General features: G+C 34.5%; 1 protein-coding gene across 3 annotated transcripts; it reads right to left on the bottom strand.

Moving 5' to 3' along the window:
* Nucleotides 1-366: 366 nt before the first annotated feature.
* LOC107934028 (AP2-like ethylene-responsive transcription factor At2g41710) lies at nt 367-9,660 on the bottom strand. 3 transcript variants are annotated; one of them, XR_001693783.2, is made up of 10 exons: nt 9,178-9,660; nt 7,865-7,947; nt 7,717-7,725; nt 7,537-7,625; nt 2,794-2,867; nt 2,676-2,726; nt 2,063-2,127; nt 1,265-1,896; nt 759-830; nt 550-694 (listed from the first exon to the last, which is right to left on the bottom strand). XR_001693783.2 is itself a non-coding variant. In XM_016866363.2 (9 exons), exons 1-9 carry the CDS (start codon nt 9,387-9,389, stop codon nt 641-643), a joined length of 1,269 nt encoding a protein of 422 aa, XP_016721852.1. In that variant the 5' UTR covers nt 9,390-9,660; the 3' UTR covers nt 367-640. The 3 variants fall into 3 exon arrangements, 2 of the variants coding, with proteins under 2 accessions (XP_016721852.1, XP_040937821.1); XM_016866363.2 differs by lacking the exon at nt 759-830 and having other exon boundaries at nt 367-694; XM_041081887.1 differs by lacking the exon at nt 550-694 and having other exon boundaries at nt 757-830.
* Nucleotides 9,661-18,788: the final 9,128 nt, after the last annotated feature.

The following is an 18,788-nucleotide window of genomic DNA, read 5'->3' on the forward strand; positions in this document are numbered from 1 at the left end:
GTTATTTCACAAAAAAATATACTTTTCATAAAAAATAAAGAAATAAATTTAAAATAGAATTTTCAGTCTCTAAACTTTTTATTAATTTTTATTTTATCAATTCAACCTATTTTTAGCAGAAAGATCCCCGATTTCATGATATTAACAAATTGGACAAATCATCAGCTTCTAATCTATTTATTTCGATTCTACCATCTAGTCCAACCCCTTTATCATAAAAAATAATTGAAACTCTATTACCAGGCCTAATCATAAATTTTAACCCTCTACTTCACAAAAGTTTAAAATTAATTCATTACCTTTAAATCGCTAACCTGAAAATTCAATAATTTATATATAAACAGCAGTATAAGAACTAAATTCTGATAAACTGAAGATAAAATTCTTAATTAGACCAATTTTAATTTGATTACAAAGACCAATTCATATCTCAACTGTAACATTACCAGATAATACACGTGGAATGTCTTACATGCTATACAATATACACCAAAATTTTCTTCGTATATGCTTTTAGAACTTGAGGAAGTATTGCAAAAGTCTCATTCTAAGATAAACCGGCCTGTGTCTTATAAAAAAAGAAATCTGCAAAATAAGAATTCAAGCAAAATATATATTCCTCCCATTGCACCCGAATTACTCATTCCTCAGGCCGAAAGAAGGTATATGTCGAACTCGTCTCCGTCTTTGTAACCTGCATGGAGATAATTTAAGTTCTTTATGAGGCTAACTTATGTAAGGAAGAGTTGGGGGCTTACCAATTTCATAAGCAGCTGCGCCTCAAGGAAATAACATTTGATTTCAAATTACTGAGGAATAAATTAACACCCCTGCCATCTCGTTATAGTTAGTAAGCTATATTAATGTTTGAGGTGATAGGAAACTCGGAATGGGTGTAGTTAGATCATGCAGAGGCAAAGAACCGGAAACCATTTTCAGTTGGTTTATGTTCTAATAGGTTCCTACTTCCAGGGCTTAATGGTACAGTCACAAAACTGCAATGAATATTATTTTCTATCATCAATTAGGCGAAGTTGACTACCTGGACAAGCAATCTCAGAAATCCCTGGTTTCAAACTTGGACTTCCTTCATTAAAATGCATACGATGGAAAGATCGATGTTTTGGTTATTACAGTTTATTAACCTAAACAACTAAAAACTTTCATCATACACATACTACAACAATACGTTTCATCTACTTGTTATATAATTTTATTGTAAGTTCTTCTAAAGAGAGAAAGTATTGATGAAACTTATACCAACCTCAGGATTACGAGATGGTCCAGTAGGAAGAGCAGGAACAAGAGATGTCCAAAGCACAGGGTCCACCAAGGAGTCAATTGTATTGTAGTTGGTGAGAAGTGGAACAGACAAGAAGGGAGTCAAAGGGTACACATTTTTCTGAAGAGATGATAACCCACCAGTCATCCCCATTGCGGCTCCAAGTCTGTCACCTCCAGTATCATGATTTACTGATTTTTCAGCTGCCTTACCGTGATCCATTTTGTTTATAGTATTTTTGTTCTCATTCTCATCACTATCAGAATTTTGTTCTTGTTTCTTCAGTGCTTTCTCTTGCAGGCTCTTGAAATCAGCAGACCGGGACAATATACTCAAGGCAGAGACAGAGGACCCTTTGCATTTTGTACCTTCAAGGGATGTGCCCAGACGGGGCATTTGGTATGGTTCAGTAGGCTGCACTGCCCACTCTGATGTTTTAAGTTCACTACCAATGTCTTCTGGGCATGCATTTTTAGTTTCCTCAGAAGATTTTGTTCCAGCTTCTGCTTGACGAGTTTTGTTGGTTCCCCACCACTTAATATAACCCGTTAAGTCAATCTTTCTCTCAATGCAAAAACCACCAATGTAATCATTTTCTTTGGTAGTATCATCACCTACACAATTGGTTTAACAAGATAGAATTGGATGTTACAAGTGCAAGGAACTGACATGTGAAAGATCCATATTACATTTGGCTAGAGAAGGTGTGAATTAAAATAACTTACAGTCCACCCGTAAAACTAGTTGCTGGTTTAAAAAAAAATTAAACGGTAAACTTACCATAATGTATACTATTGAAGTATTCAGATCCCGAAACACGGCCAAATGATGAGTCCCACCGACGACTTCATGGTAAACAAAGATATATATTCAAAATTTAATAAAAGTGGAAAAGGAAAAAAAAACACACATTAATAATCAATGCATGATTTCAATGATGATAGGCTCCCACAAGTTGGAAGTGAATGATGTTAAGAAATTTGCAGGAAATAATGAATACTTAACACTTTATTGATACCATAGAACTCACAGACATATGATTCATGGTTCGGAACATGATATTAAGGGAAGAAAAAACGGCTGATTATTTCTTCTGACTTCTTTCAATGGTAAAGGATTTTTCTTTTCATTTTGAAAACGTTATATTGAAAGAAAGGCTATTCACATCAAATGTCAGCTGACAATTATGGCAACAATGCTCTTGTGTGGCTTACTGAAATATGAAATTTGCTAGAGATATTCAAAATTAGGTGAGAAAACTAAAAGGGGAAGCTTGAGGCAGCAATTTCACCAATCTTTTAAACTAGTTCTTCCGTCCACTAACACTAGGAAAAGGAATCATAGAAAATACATGTTTTGGTACAAGTATGGATAGACATGATAAAAGTTTTACCTTGAAAGACCACGATATTTAGAAATTCCTCTTGAGAAACCACTGCTTTTTCTGTAGAGAGACAATTATAAGTAAACAACTCTAAATTGGGATACAAACTTCTAAAGTTCACACACACCTTCGAAGAGATGCAAGATAGTCCTCTCTTGACACATTCTGCATCTCTTCAAGATCCCTAGTATAGTCAGTAACCTGCAAAGAAATTTCCACGATTAGAACCAATTTCAGGCAGATGAGGATTAAAGCACAGAGGTGGTGAATTAAAATATATTCTTTTGTGCCAAACCGGCTCTCTCAACAAGACCCACTCTTCCCAAAGAGCCCAAAACCTAACCAAAAAACATCCAAAGAAAGAAGGAAAAGCAGAAAATGGTATGCATTCATGTCCCCTGAAAGGTGAAACAAAAGTCTCAAATGCCAAATTTGAAAATCAATACTAGGAGTAAGAAAAGAACTGCAAGGAAATCACATCAGTGTTAGAAAACGTTAAAATCTTTTCTTTTAAAAAAAAAAAATCTCTCAGACTATATCTTTCAAAAAATAAAAATATAACACAAGAAATAGATATTTTAATTTATAAGAAAAATTATTTTCTGAATTTTTTTAATTCTAAAAATAAATTTTACTTTTTTAATTTAAAAACGACTTTTTGAAGAAAAATTATAAATGATATGACAGGTAGCACTTTCTTGTTCCCTAATTTTACCATGTCAACCTTTTGATTAATATGTTAGTCGATGGGACAATGTACTAGAGACAACTAAAGTTTCAAGAAATAGATATTTTAATTTATAAGAAAAATTATTTTCTGAATTTTTTTAATTCTAAAAATAAATTTTACTTTTTTAATTTAAAAACGACTTTTTGAAGAAAAATTATAAATGATATGACAGGTAGCACTTTCTTGCTCCCTAATTTTACCATGTCAACCTTTTGATTAATATGTTAGTCGATGGGACAATGTACTAGTGTCACGGGCCAGAGTTCAAAGCCCGTGACCATCGAACCAAATGCATCCGATGGAGGTCTATTACTTAGATGGGGATCATTTGACTCACGTGAGCTGGCCCGATTCAATGAACTGTTGGAGAAGCTTGTCAGATTAAAATCTGGTTGGCCCAATCGGACTGGCCCGTTGCTTGAAGAGATTGAAGGTCCATCTACAAATATGGAAACATGATCTTAAAATATATGATATTATAATCTTAGAGATCTTAGATATGATATGGAATCTTATAAGATATTATTTTATAAGATTACATATCTTATCTAAGATATGTAACCTTAGAAGATATGATATTATATTCTTAGAGATTTGATGGTAGGTACCCTTTAATCTTGTCCGTCGATATAATTGTATCTTGACCGTCGGTTTTGGGGGAGCTCAAGTATAAATAGAGAGCCTCCCCCTCATTTGTACCCACTCCATTCATTGTTTCATTATTCTTTGTGAATAAGAGAATAGAGAGCATTTACTCAAACACTTTGTGTGCGTCCCTTTCTGTTGTTCTTTATAAGCTTCTTTTGGCATAAGTTTGCTTCCGCTGTACGAGTTGGTGCCTTGGAGGAGTTCTTAAGGAATCCTCATTCGAGTAAAGGCTGACTTGGACGAGTTTGGACGAGCGAATTGCCTAAGGCCGCACGGATTGCGAGACGAAAGGTCTAGTCTCGTGACAAGTGGTATCAGAGCTAGAGTTCGAACCAAGAAGTATCCGAGCTGTTGGTTCAAAGGCACTGTTGGGATGTCGAAAGAAGAGTTCGAACAAATATGGGTGAGAAAGTCTTTGAGGGAGATGCTGTTGGCAATAGAGGTACGCGTGGATAAACTTGAGGAGTCCATGGAAGACATTAAAGAGTCTGACAATGCTTGTGGGGAAAGCATTGAAGACATGAAGGAGCAGTTCAGAGGCTTTGTGACCACGTGTCTAACTTCCCAAAGGGATAACGTGCAAGAGTTGCTAGATTCCCAAAGGAAGAAGCTGACAGAGAGGAACAATGCTCTCGAAGCCATGGTGAAGGCTTTGAAGGAGAAAACAATGGCCACGACGCTGACTTTAAGCACAAGAATAGAGGAGCTCGAGGGAGAGCTGGCCTTGTGTCGAGCAGCGGTGGAAGAAGGAGTGTATGCAGCACTCAATAGCGAGTGTGTCCCGGAACCGAAAGAGTTTGTGGGGACAAGGTCTGCAGGTGATGTGGACAATTTCTTGTGGAGGATGGAAAACTACTTCCGTGCCAAAGGCATCGTGGATGATACGGATAAGGTACAAACTGCGTCATTATTTCTTATTGATATTGCGCTTTTATGGTGGCAAGGTAGGACCACAGATAAAAGGCAATGTGAGATTGGAACATGAGAGAAGTTCCAATGCGAGTTGAAGGGACAGTTTTACCCGGAGTTTGCCGAGGAAGAAGCTCGGGCAAAGTTGCAAGGAATAACGCAACGGGGCACAGTGGGGGAGTATGTTCGTGAGTTCAAGGAACTCATGCTCCAAGTTTCGAATGTGACCGAGAGAGAAGCAATGCTTGCTTTTCAAGAGGGATTGAAGCCGTGGGTCAGACAGGAGGTGGAACAAAGAGGTGTCCAAAAGCTGTCGGAAGCCATGAAGGTAGCAGTATCCGTGGTTAAGCTTGGTCTAGGGAAAGACAAGCTTGGATCTTCCAAGTCCGAGGAAAGAGGTGTATGTGAAGAGGATCATGAGGAAGATACGGATGAGTATGGCTATGACAACGGCGACAATTGTGGTAATGGGAAACCACGAGTTGGGAAGAAGAAACCCAAGAAGAAAAGGGACAAGCTGAAATGCTTTCTCTGCGACGGTCCACACATGCTAAAGAAATGTCCGATGAAATCCGCGCTTAGGAAGAAGCCGGTGGGTAAGGCCTTGGGACTTGGTTTAAGCGCAACGGGTGTTGAAGCCAAGGAGGCCGAAAGCGAGAAGAAGCCAGTCGAGTGCTTCTTATGTCATGGTCCGCATAGGTTGCGGAAGTGTCCGAGGAAGTCTGTTATCGATGGGAATGATCGAGCAGATACGGAGCCCAAGAAGCTTGGTTCGAGCAAGGAAAAAGCCGAAGCCAAGAGGGTAAAGAGGAGCAAGTCTGTCATCGAAGGGTACGATGGAGCAGACAAGGAGCCCAAGAAGCTTGGTTCGAGCAAGGGTAAAGCCGAAGCCAAGAGGGCAAAGAGGAGCAAGTCTGTCATCGCAGGGAACGATGGAGCAGACAAGGAGCCCAAGAAGCTTGGTTCGAGCAAGGGTAAAGCCGAAACCAAGAGGGCTAAGAGGAGCAAAAAGAAGCGAGTAAAGTGCTTCTTGTGCCGTGGTCCGCATGAGTTGCGGAACTGTCCAAAGCAAGCCGTAGTCAAAGGAAAGGCAACGTCCTAGCATAGAGAGTCGTCGGAGGGGCTTCCACCCAAGGAAGAGGTGAGTTTGTCATCGAACTTAGAGGAAGAAGTTGCGATGAAAACAGTGAAGCTAGGAACAATGAGGCTCGAATCGAGTGAAGCGTCAGAGTTGGCCGAGTCATCGACAAGGCTTCCACCTATGAGAGAGGTGGGTGGTGCATCGGACTTCAAGGAAAAAGAAGTGATGCATGTGGGACAGTTGACCCGAATAAATGCAAAGGTACATTCGAAACACTCTGATAGTGTTTTGCATTCTAACTTGTGTACTTGGCGAGAACGTAAGGGCCCTTTCGAAGTTCTTGAGCAAGGAGGCCGAGAGACTGTGGGCAAAGCGAAGCCAAGTGTAGTGAATCATGAGGATTCTGTTTGAGGGAAGTTAGAATGTGGGCAAGAGAGTGACATAACTCCTTGTCGTCGAGATGTACAAACGAGTAGGACGGCTCGAGTTAAGAAGCGACGGAAGCCGAGGCAAAAGTCCCAAAGAAAGGAAAGAGCTAAGACAACGAGTGGGATCCAAGGCGAATCAAGTCAGTGCCATTCAAGAGTCACAACGAGGACATTGCGAGAATGGGTGGGGGAGAATGTCACGGGCCAGAGTTCAAAGCCCGTGACCATCGAACCAAATGCATCCGATGGAGGTCTATTACTTAGATGGGGATCATTTGACTCACGTGAGCTGGCCCGATTCAATGAACTGTTGGAGAAGCTTGTCAGATTAAAGTCTGGTTGGCCCAATCGAACTGGCCCGTTGCTTGAAGAGATTGAAGGTCTATCTACAAATATGGAAACATGATCTTAAAAGATATGATATTATAATCTTAGAGATCTTAGATATGATATGGAATCTTATAAGATATTATTTTATAAGATTACATATCTTATCTAAGATATGTAATCTTAGAAGATATGATATTATATTCTTAGAGATTTGATGGTAGGTACCCTTTAATCTTGTCCGTCGATATAATTGTATCTTGACCGTCGGTTTTGGGGGAGCTCAAGTATAAATAGAGAGCCTCCCCCTCATTTGTACTCACTCCATTCATTGTTTCATTATTCTTTGTGAATAAGAGAATAGAGAGCATTTACTCAAAAACTTTTTGTGTGTCCCTTTCTATTGTTCTTTATAAGCTTCTTTTGGTATAAGTTTGCTTCCGCTGTACGAGTTGGTGCCTTGGAGGAGTTTTTAAGGAATCCCCATTCGAGTAAAGGCTGACTTGGGCGAGTTTGGACGAGCAAATCGCCTAAGGCCGCACGGATTGCGAGACGAAAGGTCTAGCCTCGTGACACTAGAGACAACTAAAGTTTGAATACATGATTCTAAATTTCTACCCATTAGGTATCAAGTTGACAAAAGTGGTTTTCAATTAGTAGCAAACAAAGCAAACATGATGAGCATCCAAGGACCCAATATTCCAAAGCATCTAATTCGTCTACTTTCTGTGCTAGTAGTCATCTTACCGGAAAATTAATGAGCGTCCCAGGACCCCAGTATTTCAAAGCAGCAAGGTCATAAGCTCTTGCAGCAGCCTCCTCATCATCATATGCCCCTGAAAATATATGTTGCTTAATAATTAGTAATTAACAGAATGAATTGAAGGACATGTTCAAACAGAAAAACTCATGAATCTTCTAGCTTACCTAAGTAGACTGATGATAGTCACACACCAATCATCATAGGCACCAAAGAACAACAAAAATATTGTCAGTTTTCATGAGAATTAGTAACTATTAAGTTGCAATTAACTAGCTTTCAAATGTAATACAAAAGAAAGGCAGGCAGACAGACCTTGCTTCCCTTTTTTATTCTGGTTTTGATTCCAAGTACTTTTATCCCAAAGATGAGCTTCATAACGACCAGTCCATCTATGCCTATTATAGATCAATGTTGAACCACAAGCATCAATCACCATGTATAGGAATGAGTGCTATTAAATTCTTTACTACTTTCAAAAGATAGCCAACTTTAAAACATGCATCACCCAAGAAAAATGTTGCAGAACTAAATGGGATCTTTTAGTTCCTTCAGAATGACCTAGTTTATCCATTTATTATAGCTGTCAACTTCAACTTACAATCAACCCTAATAGAGAAATATCAATTACAAACCACAGAAACCTATGTGGTCTAGTAATATGATTAACTTGAAGAAAAGCATTCCTTGTTGTACACAAAATTTGATTACCTTAAGTTTAAACTATTTCTTGCAGATTTGTACTCCAATATATCACGGTAGTACAGTTTTATCAAAGTTTCTCCACAATAAAGAGGAAACAGAGGGGTGGCTTGGCTACAAAAGCAGATAAAGACGACAGCCATATTGCTCACAACTGCTGAAATAGAAACATGCACACTACAACATTTTGAAAAAAGAATTGATGTTTCTTCTAGGTCTTGCAGTCACCACGTTGTGTACCTAAGACAAACCCTGTTGATTTTTTCTCCCAAGCCTTTCTTGCGTTATGCATGTCAAAAAGCTGGCAGACTTAATATGTTATCATTTTTGTGTCCTCTCCTAACCGAACATACAAGATCAGCCAAAGGATCCCGATCAATTAATCAAAGGCATATGTCCATCTTGATCTTCTCACCAAAGCTTCGTCCTTACCCTTCCCAAGCACCAATCATCAAACACGTAAAAGACATCAATAGTGCCCTTTGAACTTTCACCTCCAAGTTTTCTTCACTCACAACAACAATAAACTGTAATTCTGAAATTAAAACTAGACAAGTTCTCGCAATTTAGTTCGTTTTACAGTCTATAAAAGCTAAGGTTAGCTCAATTTGACTGCTCACTTTACTTGCAGCAACAATTACATATGCCCAAAGCTAAAACCAGCTGAATCCCAGATCAAATCCATCAACACCATTCAAAAGTGCCACTGTTCTCTCATCAATTAATCTAATAAACTACGCATAAAAAAATCAGATTTCCACTAGGCTCATCCATCAACATAAACTTCACACAAACTGTAACTCCACACTCATGATTTTTTATTTGAATAAGAAAATTACAGATTATAACTAAATCCAAGCAAGTAACCGAAATATTTTTAAAATAAATAAATAACTTCAATAATTGGTTTGTTTTTTTCTCTGTACCTGGTGACTCCACGGTAAATGGAGCTGCGTTTGCCGGCGGTGCAAGGCGGCATCTTACTGATACGTTCTTTAGCAGTGCAGCCTCTTTCTTTCTTCGCTTTCTTCAATCCTCTGCACAGTAAAAGTTGATCGTTTGCTATCACAGTCTCGGAATTCTCTCCGCCACTGGCTTCCGCTTTCATCCCAGGATCAGAAGATGACGTTGAAGCCATGTTTAAAGAAAAAGAAACCCTAAGCCTAAGAGAAAGAATTACAAGGTACAAAAGAGGAAACAGTGAAGTTGAGAGACAGTGAAGCGTCGGATTTTTGGGGTTTTGTTTTGACGTTTGGGACTGATTTTCACTGTGAAGGAACAAAAATATGGGACAGAGGAAATAAGGAATTTACGACAGTGCCCTGGGCAGTTCTTGCTATTAACTTGGTGATGATTGCCATTTAGAGCGATGAAACGGCTGTAACGGCTAGGATTGGGCGATGGTTACTAATGTAACTTTACATATTTTGAAAGTCTTTGAGGTTTTGTCATCTGTCAAAAACAATGAGCCCCACGGCGTCGGTTTTACATGTTTCTTTATTATAATAATTGACTGTTTTAAACGGTGTGGTTTCCGAAAATATTTCTCTCATAAATAATAAAATAAATCTATTTAAATATAAATATAAATTATAAAATAAACTATTCAAATAGTGACCAAATTGTTTTGTTTATCAAAATTTATTTTTTTATTAATTTAGTTACTACCATCAATGTATTTTAGTCACTATTATTAAAATAGATTTGGCCACCAAATGAAATATAGTTTTATGTTATAATAATAAATTTAATTCTAAACGATTATTAATTTTGTTAATTTAATATTAATTTTAAAAATTTCAATAAAATTATCCACCAATATTTACTTGAGTTAATCTTGATTCTAAAAATTAAAGTATTTTTTTAAAATATTTAAAAACACATAAATATTCAAAAATTATTACAACTTATGAAAATATATAAAAAATTTAAAATAAATTAAAAAAATAAACATATTTAAATTTTTTTTAAATTTACAACATTTTTAGATTTCCTTTTTTATTTTTTATTTGTTCTCTTTCTTTCACGTTATTATTTCTCTTTTTCATTTTACTTTATAAATTTAAATCTCTTTCGCAAGCTTCTAGAATAATTAATAACTCAAAAGAAAATAAAAAATGAAATAAGGGAAGATCAACAATGGTTTTTAAGCTTAAATCCCCATGAAATTTCACCATTATCGTCACAGTCTGAACCAGGGAGTTCATTAGAGCAAGTTGAAGCACAATCCCAGAAGCGAAAAGCTGGAAGGAAGAAATTTAAAGTGACTCAACCCCCAGTATTCAAAGGTGTTTGTAGAAGGAAGGCAAGTGGGTGAGTGAGCCTATCAAGAAGTCCCGAATATGGCTAGGGACAGGCTCGAGCCCAGGTATAGAAATCAAGGCTTACGATGCAGCCGTTATGGCTCTCAAATGAGATGTTGCTCCCTTAAATTTCCCAAATTTGCTTGTAAATTGCCACGTCCTATTTTGTCTTCAATTATCCATAAGTTAGGTCGGGTTAAGTTCAAGTTTAACTATTTCATCTTCAATTTATTCATAAGTCAGGTCAGATTGAGCTTAAATTAGACCCTAATAAAATTCTAAACCCAATTAATAAGCTCGGGTCTGATCTGGAGAATGAACTTAAATTTTTACCCAAACTCGATTTGGATGAAACTGTTAAAACTCAAATTTTGGTCCAGTTTAACCGTATTAACATTTTTTATTTTATTTTTTATATAGAAAATTTTAAAAATATAATTTATGAAAAATAACTCAAAATATTAAAATAAATATTTTCAACAAATTGAAAATAAATAAAAAAAAGGGTTTTATACTTAAATAACACTAAGATATGTGCAATTTAATAGTAAATGTCTCTAAAATAATAACAAAATTAACAATAATATAAGACTTATATAATATCCAAATAATAACAACAAAATAGTAGTAACATAATAGTGAAATCACAACAAAATAGTGAAAAACAATAGCAAAATAAAAGAGTTCTTTTTTTTACAAATTCGGGCCGAGCTTAGGCCGAAAAACCCTTACCCGAGGCACGAGTCTTATTTTTTTACCTAAACCTATTTTTTGACCTATATTGTTGCCTAAGCGTACCTACTTTTCGGACGGACCCTTCAGGTCGACCCATCAAACAAGTCTAGTTCATCCCGTTAGAGATATTTAGATTGCTGCTATGGGGAAAAAATGATAAAAGGGAAAAGGGAAATAATAAGGTGAAAAAGAGACAACAAATAAAAAAAATTGAAAAAAAGGAAGGTGTGAAAATGCATTTAATCTTAACAATTTTTAAATATAAATTTTTATAATTTTTTGACTATTTTATACATTTTAATAAATTTTAATAGTATTCAATTTTATGTATTTTTTAGTTAAAAAATATTTTTAACTTTTAGAATTAAGACCAGATTGATTAAATGTGTAAATATTGAAAGTTAAATTTTTTATTTTTTTTTAAAATTAAGACTAAATTAATAAAAATAGGCAATCATTGAGGGCTTTATTATTATACTAGGCCATTTTATCATTTCATTTGGTGACGAAACCTATTTTAGTATGGTAACCAATCCTATTTTAATAGTGAATCAATTATAATTTGAAATCATAATTTAATGAGATATTTTGATGGAAATGTGTAGAAAATGTGACTCATAATGATATTATAGAAAAAGTTAAAAGGGCAAAATGATAATCGTTTAAATAAGATAATTATGTAAAGTGTAATGATTAAGGATTAAATTTTGTCAAAACAAGATTGGTAGAGGTAATTTCGTAATTATTATTTTAAAGATTACTTTAATGAAATATTTTGACGGAAATTTGTAGAAAAATATGGAGAACCCATCTTATTTAAGCCATCATCACGTCATCCAATTTTTCTTTTCTTTACAAATAGGTCTTTTCCAACATTTCCAAGCCAATTAAGCTTAATCGCTCCAATTTTTTTTATGATTAGTAAGTGAAATCAATAGAGAATAGTAGTAGCCACTTGAATTTCATAAGAAATGCACCTATAATTGTCTTGGAGGGAGAAAATAATGATTAGTAGTAAATATAAGTGATTGAGGTAAGAATGATAAACTTTTCTTGAAATTCATGTTAGTTTTAATTGAAGAACATAGATTATGATATTTTATTATGATTTTAATGTGTAAATATTGTATGTTTTGATATGGAAAATGAAGAAAAAGAAGGAGATAATTGTTAAGCTTAATTAGATAAGTAAAAGAGTTTGATTTTAAAGTTTTGGTTGTAAGTACAACTAGAATTCTACTTACTTTAAATAAGTTAATAATTGTTAAGTTTAATTAGATAAGTAAAAGTCTTTACATGATATTTAAATATAAGCTTACATGTTCATAAATAAATAATAAGATGTGATAACAATTAAGAATAAGAAAGTGATGATTTGATTTTATTTACCAAGTAATTAAATTAAGAGAAAAAGAAAGAAAAGTGAGAAAGATTGAAAGTAAGAAAAATGACTAAATTGTAAAGTCGTAAAATTTTATGAAATTGTAATTATTATAAGTATGTGAGTAAATGAAGTGAAATATGTAATGTGTGCATGAGAGCAATACATGGGCTGAATAATAAAGACTCTTTGAAAGTTACAAATGAGCCAAATGTAATTGGGCCAATTGCATGTGGGCCATCTTTAAGTGCAAGAATCCATTACAACTACCAAGTGGGCTGATCAGAAGGGCTAGAGCTAAACAGTACAAGGACGCACTTGGGGGCTTATTCAAGGTATTTGGGTTGATGACGAAAAGACCAAATTCAAAGGTAGGCCAAATGAAGGCCATTGTTTACTCAACATTATTGAAATGGTCGTCTGGCTTCCAAGATGCATATCTTTTTTATGTTTAACATACTAATGGGTGTATTTAGTTTTTATTTAAGACATTAAACTTACTTTAGATGCATTAAATGGCCAGCCAACAAGATGCATGCATAAACGACCATTCATTTGCCTTGGATACATTGTATGGTTTTGGTTCATACATGTACGACCACTTATCTCTTTTTAGGTTCAACATACGACCAATATATACATGTGTGACCATTTTCTTACCCTAGATGCAACAAATGGAAGGTGAAGTGAATGCACACATATTAATGATCATACATGTACTTGAAGATACATTGGATGGGAGGATTCATAAACCTAAAGACTCAATGTATGGTCGAATTCATGGATACATTTATGGTCGAATTTCGGCCATTCCTATTCTTGGAGGGATGTTCCAAGTATAAAAGTAGATTTAGTCCTATGTAAAAAGGTTAACAAATTATTCAACTTGAAATATATTTAAGAAAGTTTTCTATTTAATTCTTTAACGAACTTTCAAACTTATCAAAATTAATTCTTGTGGCATTCACCCATGTCTTATCACTCATCTTTTACCTACCTTGAGTGTGGTGATAATAATTCCTTCTTACACCATTTGTTCGTGACCTATTATAGGTTTTTGGGTCAAAAGTTCTACTTAATACCTCTAGTTCGAAATCTTAACTAGACATTAGGTCAATGTCTTTTTCTTTGCCTTTTTTAATCTGTTTTAAATAATCTAGGCAACAAATTGTGTCTCTAATTTCAGTTTGGGTTTCACTATTCTTTTTAAGGTTCAATTTGATTAGTTGACTCACAATATTTGGTATCAGAGCTTGTGGTTTCTAAATCAGGTTTCTATCTATATTAATTTATTGTTGTTCTATCTATTTAAAAAAAGAGAGTCATATATCATTATTAAAAAAGAGATTCATATATATATATTTAAAAATTTTAGATATGAAGTTTTAAAAATTTCGTCCAAGTTCATCATCACAACATGTGATTCTATCTTATGTTTGAGTTTTCTTTTTCTTCTCATTTCTTGCAAGTTTTCGTTGAAGTTATCCTGAGCTACAAGAATTTTTTTTTTGTTCTTGTAACACCCCTAACATGTATCCATTTCTAGAATAGGGTTACGAAGCATTACCTTAAAACCGTAACATAAAAACATACATTTCCAATGTAACAGCCAGGTTTTAGCTAAATCAGAATAGTGGTTACAGAACCACAAATATGAGGTCTAAAATTATTTTAATATTATTTTTGGTGTTTACAACATGTGAATATATATGTGTGAAAATTTCGTGAGCCAATTTTATCGTTTAATAGCTCAATTTGAGAAAGAGGACTAAATCGCATAAAATGCAAAAGTTGCATTTTATATGTTAAAAGTGCTTATTTGCTATGGATTATTAAATTAAAGGTCCTTATAATGTAATTAGACCATTGATAGTGGAATTTGACATAAATGGCCATCCATTATAAAGTTTGATTAATGTTTTAATTAAGGGCATTTTAGTAATTGTTTAAATAAAGGTTAATTAAATAAAACTAAAACCAAATTTAGTCCATATTTGCCTTCCTTAAACAAATAGAAAGAAAGAAAAGAGATTTTGGAAGCATTTTAGGGTTCGACAACTTGGTAGCTTGATTAAGGTATGTTCTTTGCTTGGTTTTTGATAATTTTTACGTTTTTGTGATCGTTGCTTTGAGTACTAGCTAGCTCGTACCCTAATTTTTGAAATTTTTGATGAATTTTTGAGTTTTCATTGATGAATGCTTGATTTTTATGATGTTTGATGATGAATTATGCAAGCTTGGTGTTTTATATACATGTTTTGTAAAGTGATTTTTGACAAAAATGTCAATTAGGGATTAAATTGAGAAAAGTGTAAATGGAGAGGTTAAATTATGAAATAAATGAAAAATATGGGTTTCTAGGGACCTATAGAAAATTCAGCTAAGCATGGGTTATATTGAAATTTTGTGAATTTTTTGTATTTGTGTAACAATGACTAAATTGAATAAATGTGAAACTTTAGAGGCTAAAGTGAAAAAAATGCCCAAATATGTGTTTGTGGATTAAATTGAATAAGTTAATTTATAATACATCTAGATCAAGAAAGGAGGAATTCAGATCTAGATCGGGGGAAAACTAAAGTTATCGACTAAACGATTCAATTCGCCGTTTTAGTATTCGAGGTAAGTTTGTATGTTATAAACATTGTTACAATTATGTATTTAATGCTTTAATATTGCATAAATTGTATATATGCGACTACGATTGAGTACGATGACAAATCGACTATGTTTGGCACTTAGTGTGCGAATTGGAATAGCTTCGGCTATATAAAGCACTTAGTGTGTGAATTGGAATAGCTTCAGCTATATGTAACACTAAGTGTGCGATACCACGATAGTTTTGGTTTAATGTGATGGCACTAAGTGTGTGATATTGTTATAGCTTCGGCTAATCATTTATGCACTAAGTGTGCACGTTCTTTGACTATGGAAAGATTTATAGATGGTTTAATGTATTGAACAATGAAGTGAAAATGAACTAAATAAATACAGCAATGTATAGGTACGTATGATACCTATGTGGTAGTTGATACTATGTGTATGAAGCTTGATGGATTTGTTTATATAGGATAAATGGTCATGGATTAGAATTAAATGATGATATGAGACTTACTAAGTGTTTATTAATTGTTAACCTGTATATTATGAATTACTGAGTAAATATTTAGTACGAACTTACTAAGCTATGAAGCTTACTGTGTGTTATTTGTCTTTATTTTATAGAGTATCAAAGCTAGCATGGACATCGGGAATCGTCGGGAACCGTCATCACACTATCTACTACTTATTGGTATTTTTGAATACTTGTAAATATGGTATATGGCATGTACAGGCTAGTGAGTTGATGATATGTTTTGAATTATGATTTAAGCCATGAGATTTGGCTTACTTTTGGTTGAAAATGTTGGTATATATTTGGTCATTTAAGTTGCCCTAAGTGATGTGCATAATGTCTTATGTATATTGGTTTGATTTGGTATGTTGGCCTTAGTGTTGATAAAGTTTAATGATGTGTTTTGTGATATGAAATAGATGATAATATGATGAATTAAATTATATAGAACTTATGCAAGTTGTGATGATTTTGGCTTAATGATTTGGTAAGTTTTGAATGTGAAATTGAGTAGTTGAAATGGTTGATGCTAGATGGTATGATATGTGTAGGAATTGGTATGTTTTGGTTGCCTATAAGTTTATGGAAATGGCATCATTTTGGTTGCTAGGTGTGTTTGTGAGAAGGGTGGTAAATTGGCTCTACAAATGACCTATTTTTGTCCACATGAGCAGAGACACGGGCGTGTGTCTCAGCCATGTATGACACACGGTTATTTTACACGACCATGTGTCCCCTGGAGTACCCTTTCTAGTTAAGGCAGTATACCCTACAGTTTTGACACGACATAGACACACGAGCGTGTCTACTGGCCGTGTGAGACACACGGGCTGGCACATGGGCGTGTGGGGTGGCCGTGTGACTTAAGTTAGTAACCTCCCTAATTTTCCCACGGCCATGGCATATAGGCATGTCTCTGGCCGTGTGATATAAGTCAGTATGTATGTCCTGTTTTCACATGGCTTGCTCCACGAGCGTGTCTGGTGGCTGTGTGAGGCACATGGCTTGTTTACACAAGCGTGTGACCCTAAAATTAAAGAAAGTTTTCTAAGTTTCTAAAAGTTTTCAAATGTTATAGATTTAGTCCCGAACCACTTTTAAGCATATTTTAAGGTATCGTAGACCTATTTAAGGGACTTTGTGCATGTGAATGAATGATATGCGATATTGAATTTAATGATTTGTGAAATGTATGAATTATGTTGTGGATGACTGGTAATGCCTCGTAACCCTACTCCAGCAACAGATACAGGTCAATGGTGTTACATTTATTGGTATCAGAGCTATGGTTTAGTCGATTCTAGGACTAACGTAGTGTAACATCCCGAATTAGGGCCTAATCAGAACAGTGGTTTTGAGACCACAAATCTAACACAATAAATTTTTTTATTATATTTTTATGGTCTAAAATTTTACGGGATGATTTTGTAAAAATTTCGTTCGAAAATTTTGACGTTTGGGCACTTAATTTGGTTAAAAGGACTAAATTGTAAAAAGTAAAAAAGTTGAGTTCTACATGTTAAAGGTGTCTAATTGTTATGAAATTTTAAATTGGAGGCCCTTAAATGGTAGTTAGATCATTGGATAATTTTTTGGACAAAAAATGGACATGAAATAGGTGAAATAGAATATTTTTATGTTAGGGGCATTTTGGTAATCTAGTAATTAAAATGAATTAAAAACAAAATTAAAAGCCAATTTTTGTCCATCTTTTACCCCATGGCCGAAACTTGTATGGAGAAGACATAGCTAGGGTTTTTCAAGCTTCCGAGCTCGTTTGTAGGTCCGTTTTAGCCTCGTTTTTAATGATTTTTATGTTTTTAAAATCCTCGTAACAAGATCTACTCATTTCTACCCATACTTTGAGCTAGGGTTTGTGTTTAAAAATTTACCCATGGATGACATGCATGTGTTTTGATGTCTAAAGGAAGAATATGAATGCTCGGTGTGTAATAAACGACTTTTACTAAGTGATTTTTGTTGAAATTGTCAAAAAGTACCGTTTTATAAAAGCTACAAAATTTGTTATAAAAGTATGATTTAGTGGAAATTAAGGGCTGCTACAGTTATTAAAATGATTTGGCTAGGGTTAAAATGTAAGGAAATTGAATAAAAATCATTTTACGAGTCTAGGGGCCAAAGTGAAAAGATGTGAAAGTTTAGGGGTTAAAATGTAAATTTGTAAAAGTATGATTTTTGGACCCATATGAATAATGTGACTAATTAGTAAGCTAAATGTGGTATTATAGATCAAGGAAAATGAGATTCGGGCATAGATTGAAAATGAATGAGATTATGGACTAAATCATAATATATAGTCGTACTCGAACCCGAGGTAAGTTCATGTGATCTTAATAATGCAATATTGTATTTGAATGCTAATGCTTCGATATTATACGAGTTGTAAGTTTATATATGTGAATAATTTGATATTATGTGATTATTTTGATGATATAACATGTTCTTAATGTTTTGCTATTATGATGAAAATGTCGCAATGTCATGTGATTATGAGATATTGCTATGTGAATGAAGCCACAATTCGAGTACGTCTGGTAAAGGTTTGGAAGTTTGATGGAATATGATGTTTCTTTGAAACAAGTAAGTTTGTATGTAAATAATATTTCGATTCTTTTTATGTTATTATCTTTTGTTATTATATTAGATGTGGCTGCCTATAGAATGATCAATTGATGTAAACTACGAATTGGAATTGACTAAGAACGAGTTGGTAAAATGTTGAAAAGTGAAGAATTTTCCGATTGATCCTTCGGAATAGAAGAGATACAAATGATCCGTTGTGAGTCACGTGTGTAGTACTAAGTGCAGGCTACAACGAGTACTAGATTGATAGGTTGCATGTGTAGTACTAAGTGTAGGCTACTATGCGTACCTGTTAACTTTGATCATGTGTGTAGTACTATGTATAGGCTACTACGTGTATCAGATGGTTAAGTCACGTGTACAGTACTAAGTGCAGGCTACTATGTGTACCAGATTGAT

The sequence above is a fragment of the Gossypium hirsutum genome, chromosome A02 (genome assembly GCF_007990345.1).
Source record: "Gossypium hirsutum isolate 1008001.06 chromosome A02, Gossypium_hirsutum_v2.1, whole genome shotgun sequence".
Taxonomy (NCBI): Eukaryota; Viridiplantae; Streptophyta; class Magnoliopsida; order Malvales; family Malvaceae; genus Gossypium; species Gossypium hirsutum.

Bases quoted from the DNA above. Each gene is read 5' to 3' on its own strand.
- LOC107934028 (XM_016866363.2), bottom strand. From the start codon at position 9,389: ATGGCTTCAACGTCATCTTCTGATCCTGGGATGAAAGCGGAAGCCAGT. The intron at 7,948-9,177 runs GTACAGAGAAAA...GATCTATAATAG, and splicing joins ATTTACCGTGGAGTCACCAG to GCATAGATGGACTGGTCGTT. The intron at 2,727-2,793 runs GTGTGTGTGAAC...GTCTCTCTACAG, and splicing joins TATCTTGCATCTCTTCGAAG to AAAAAGCAGTGGTTTCTCAA.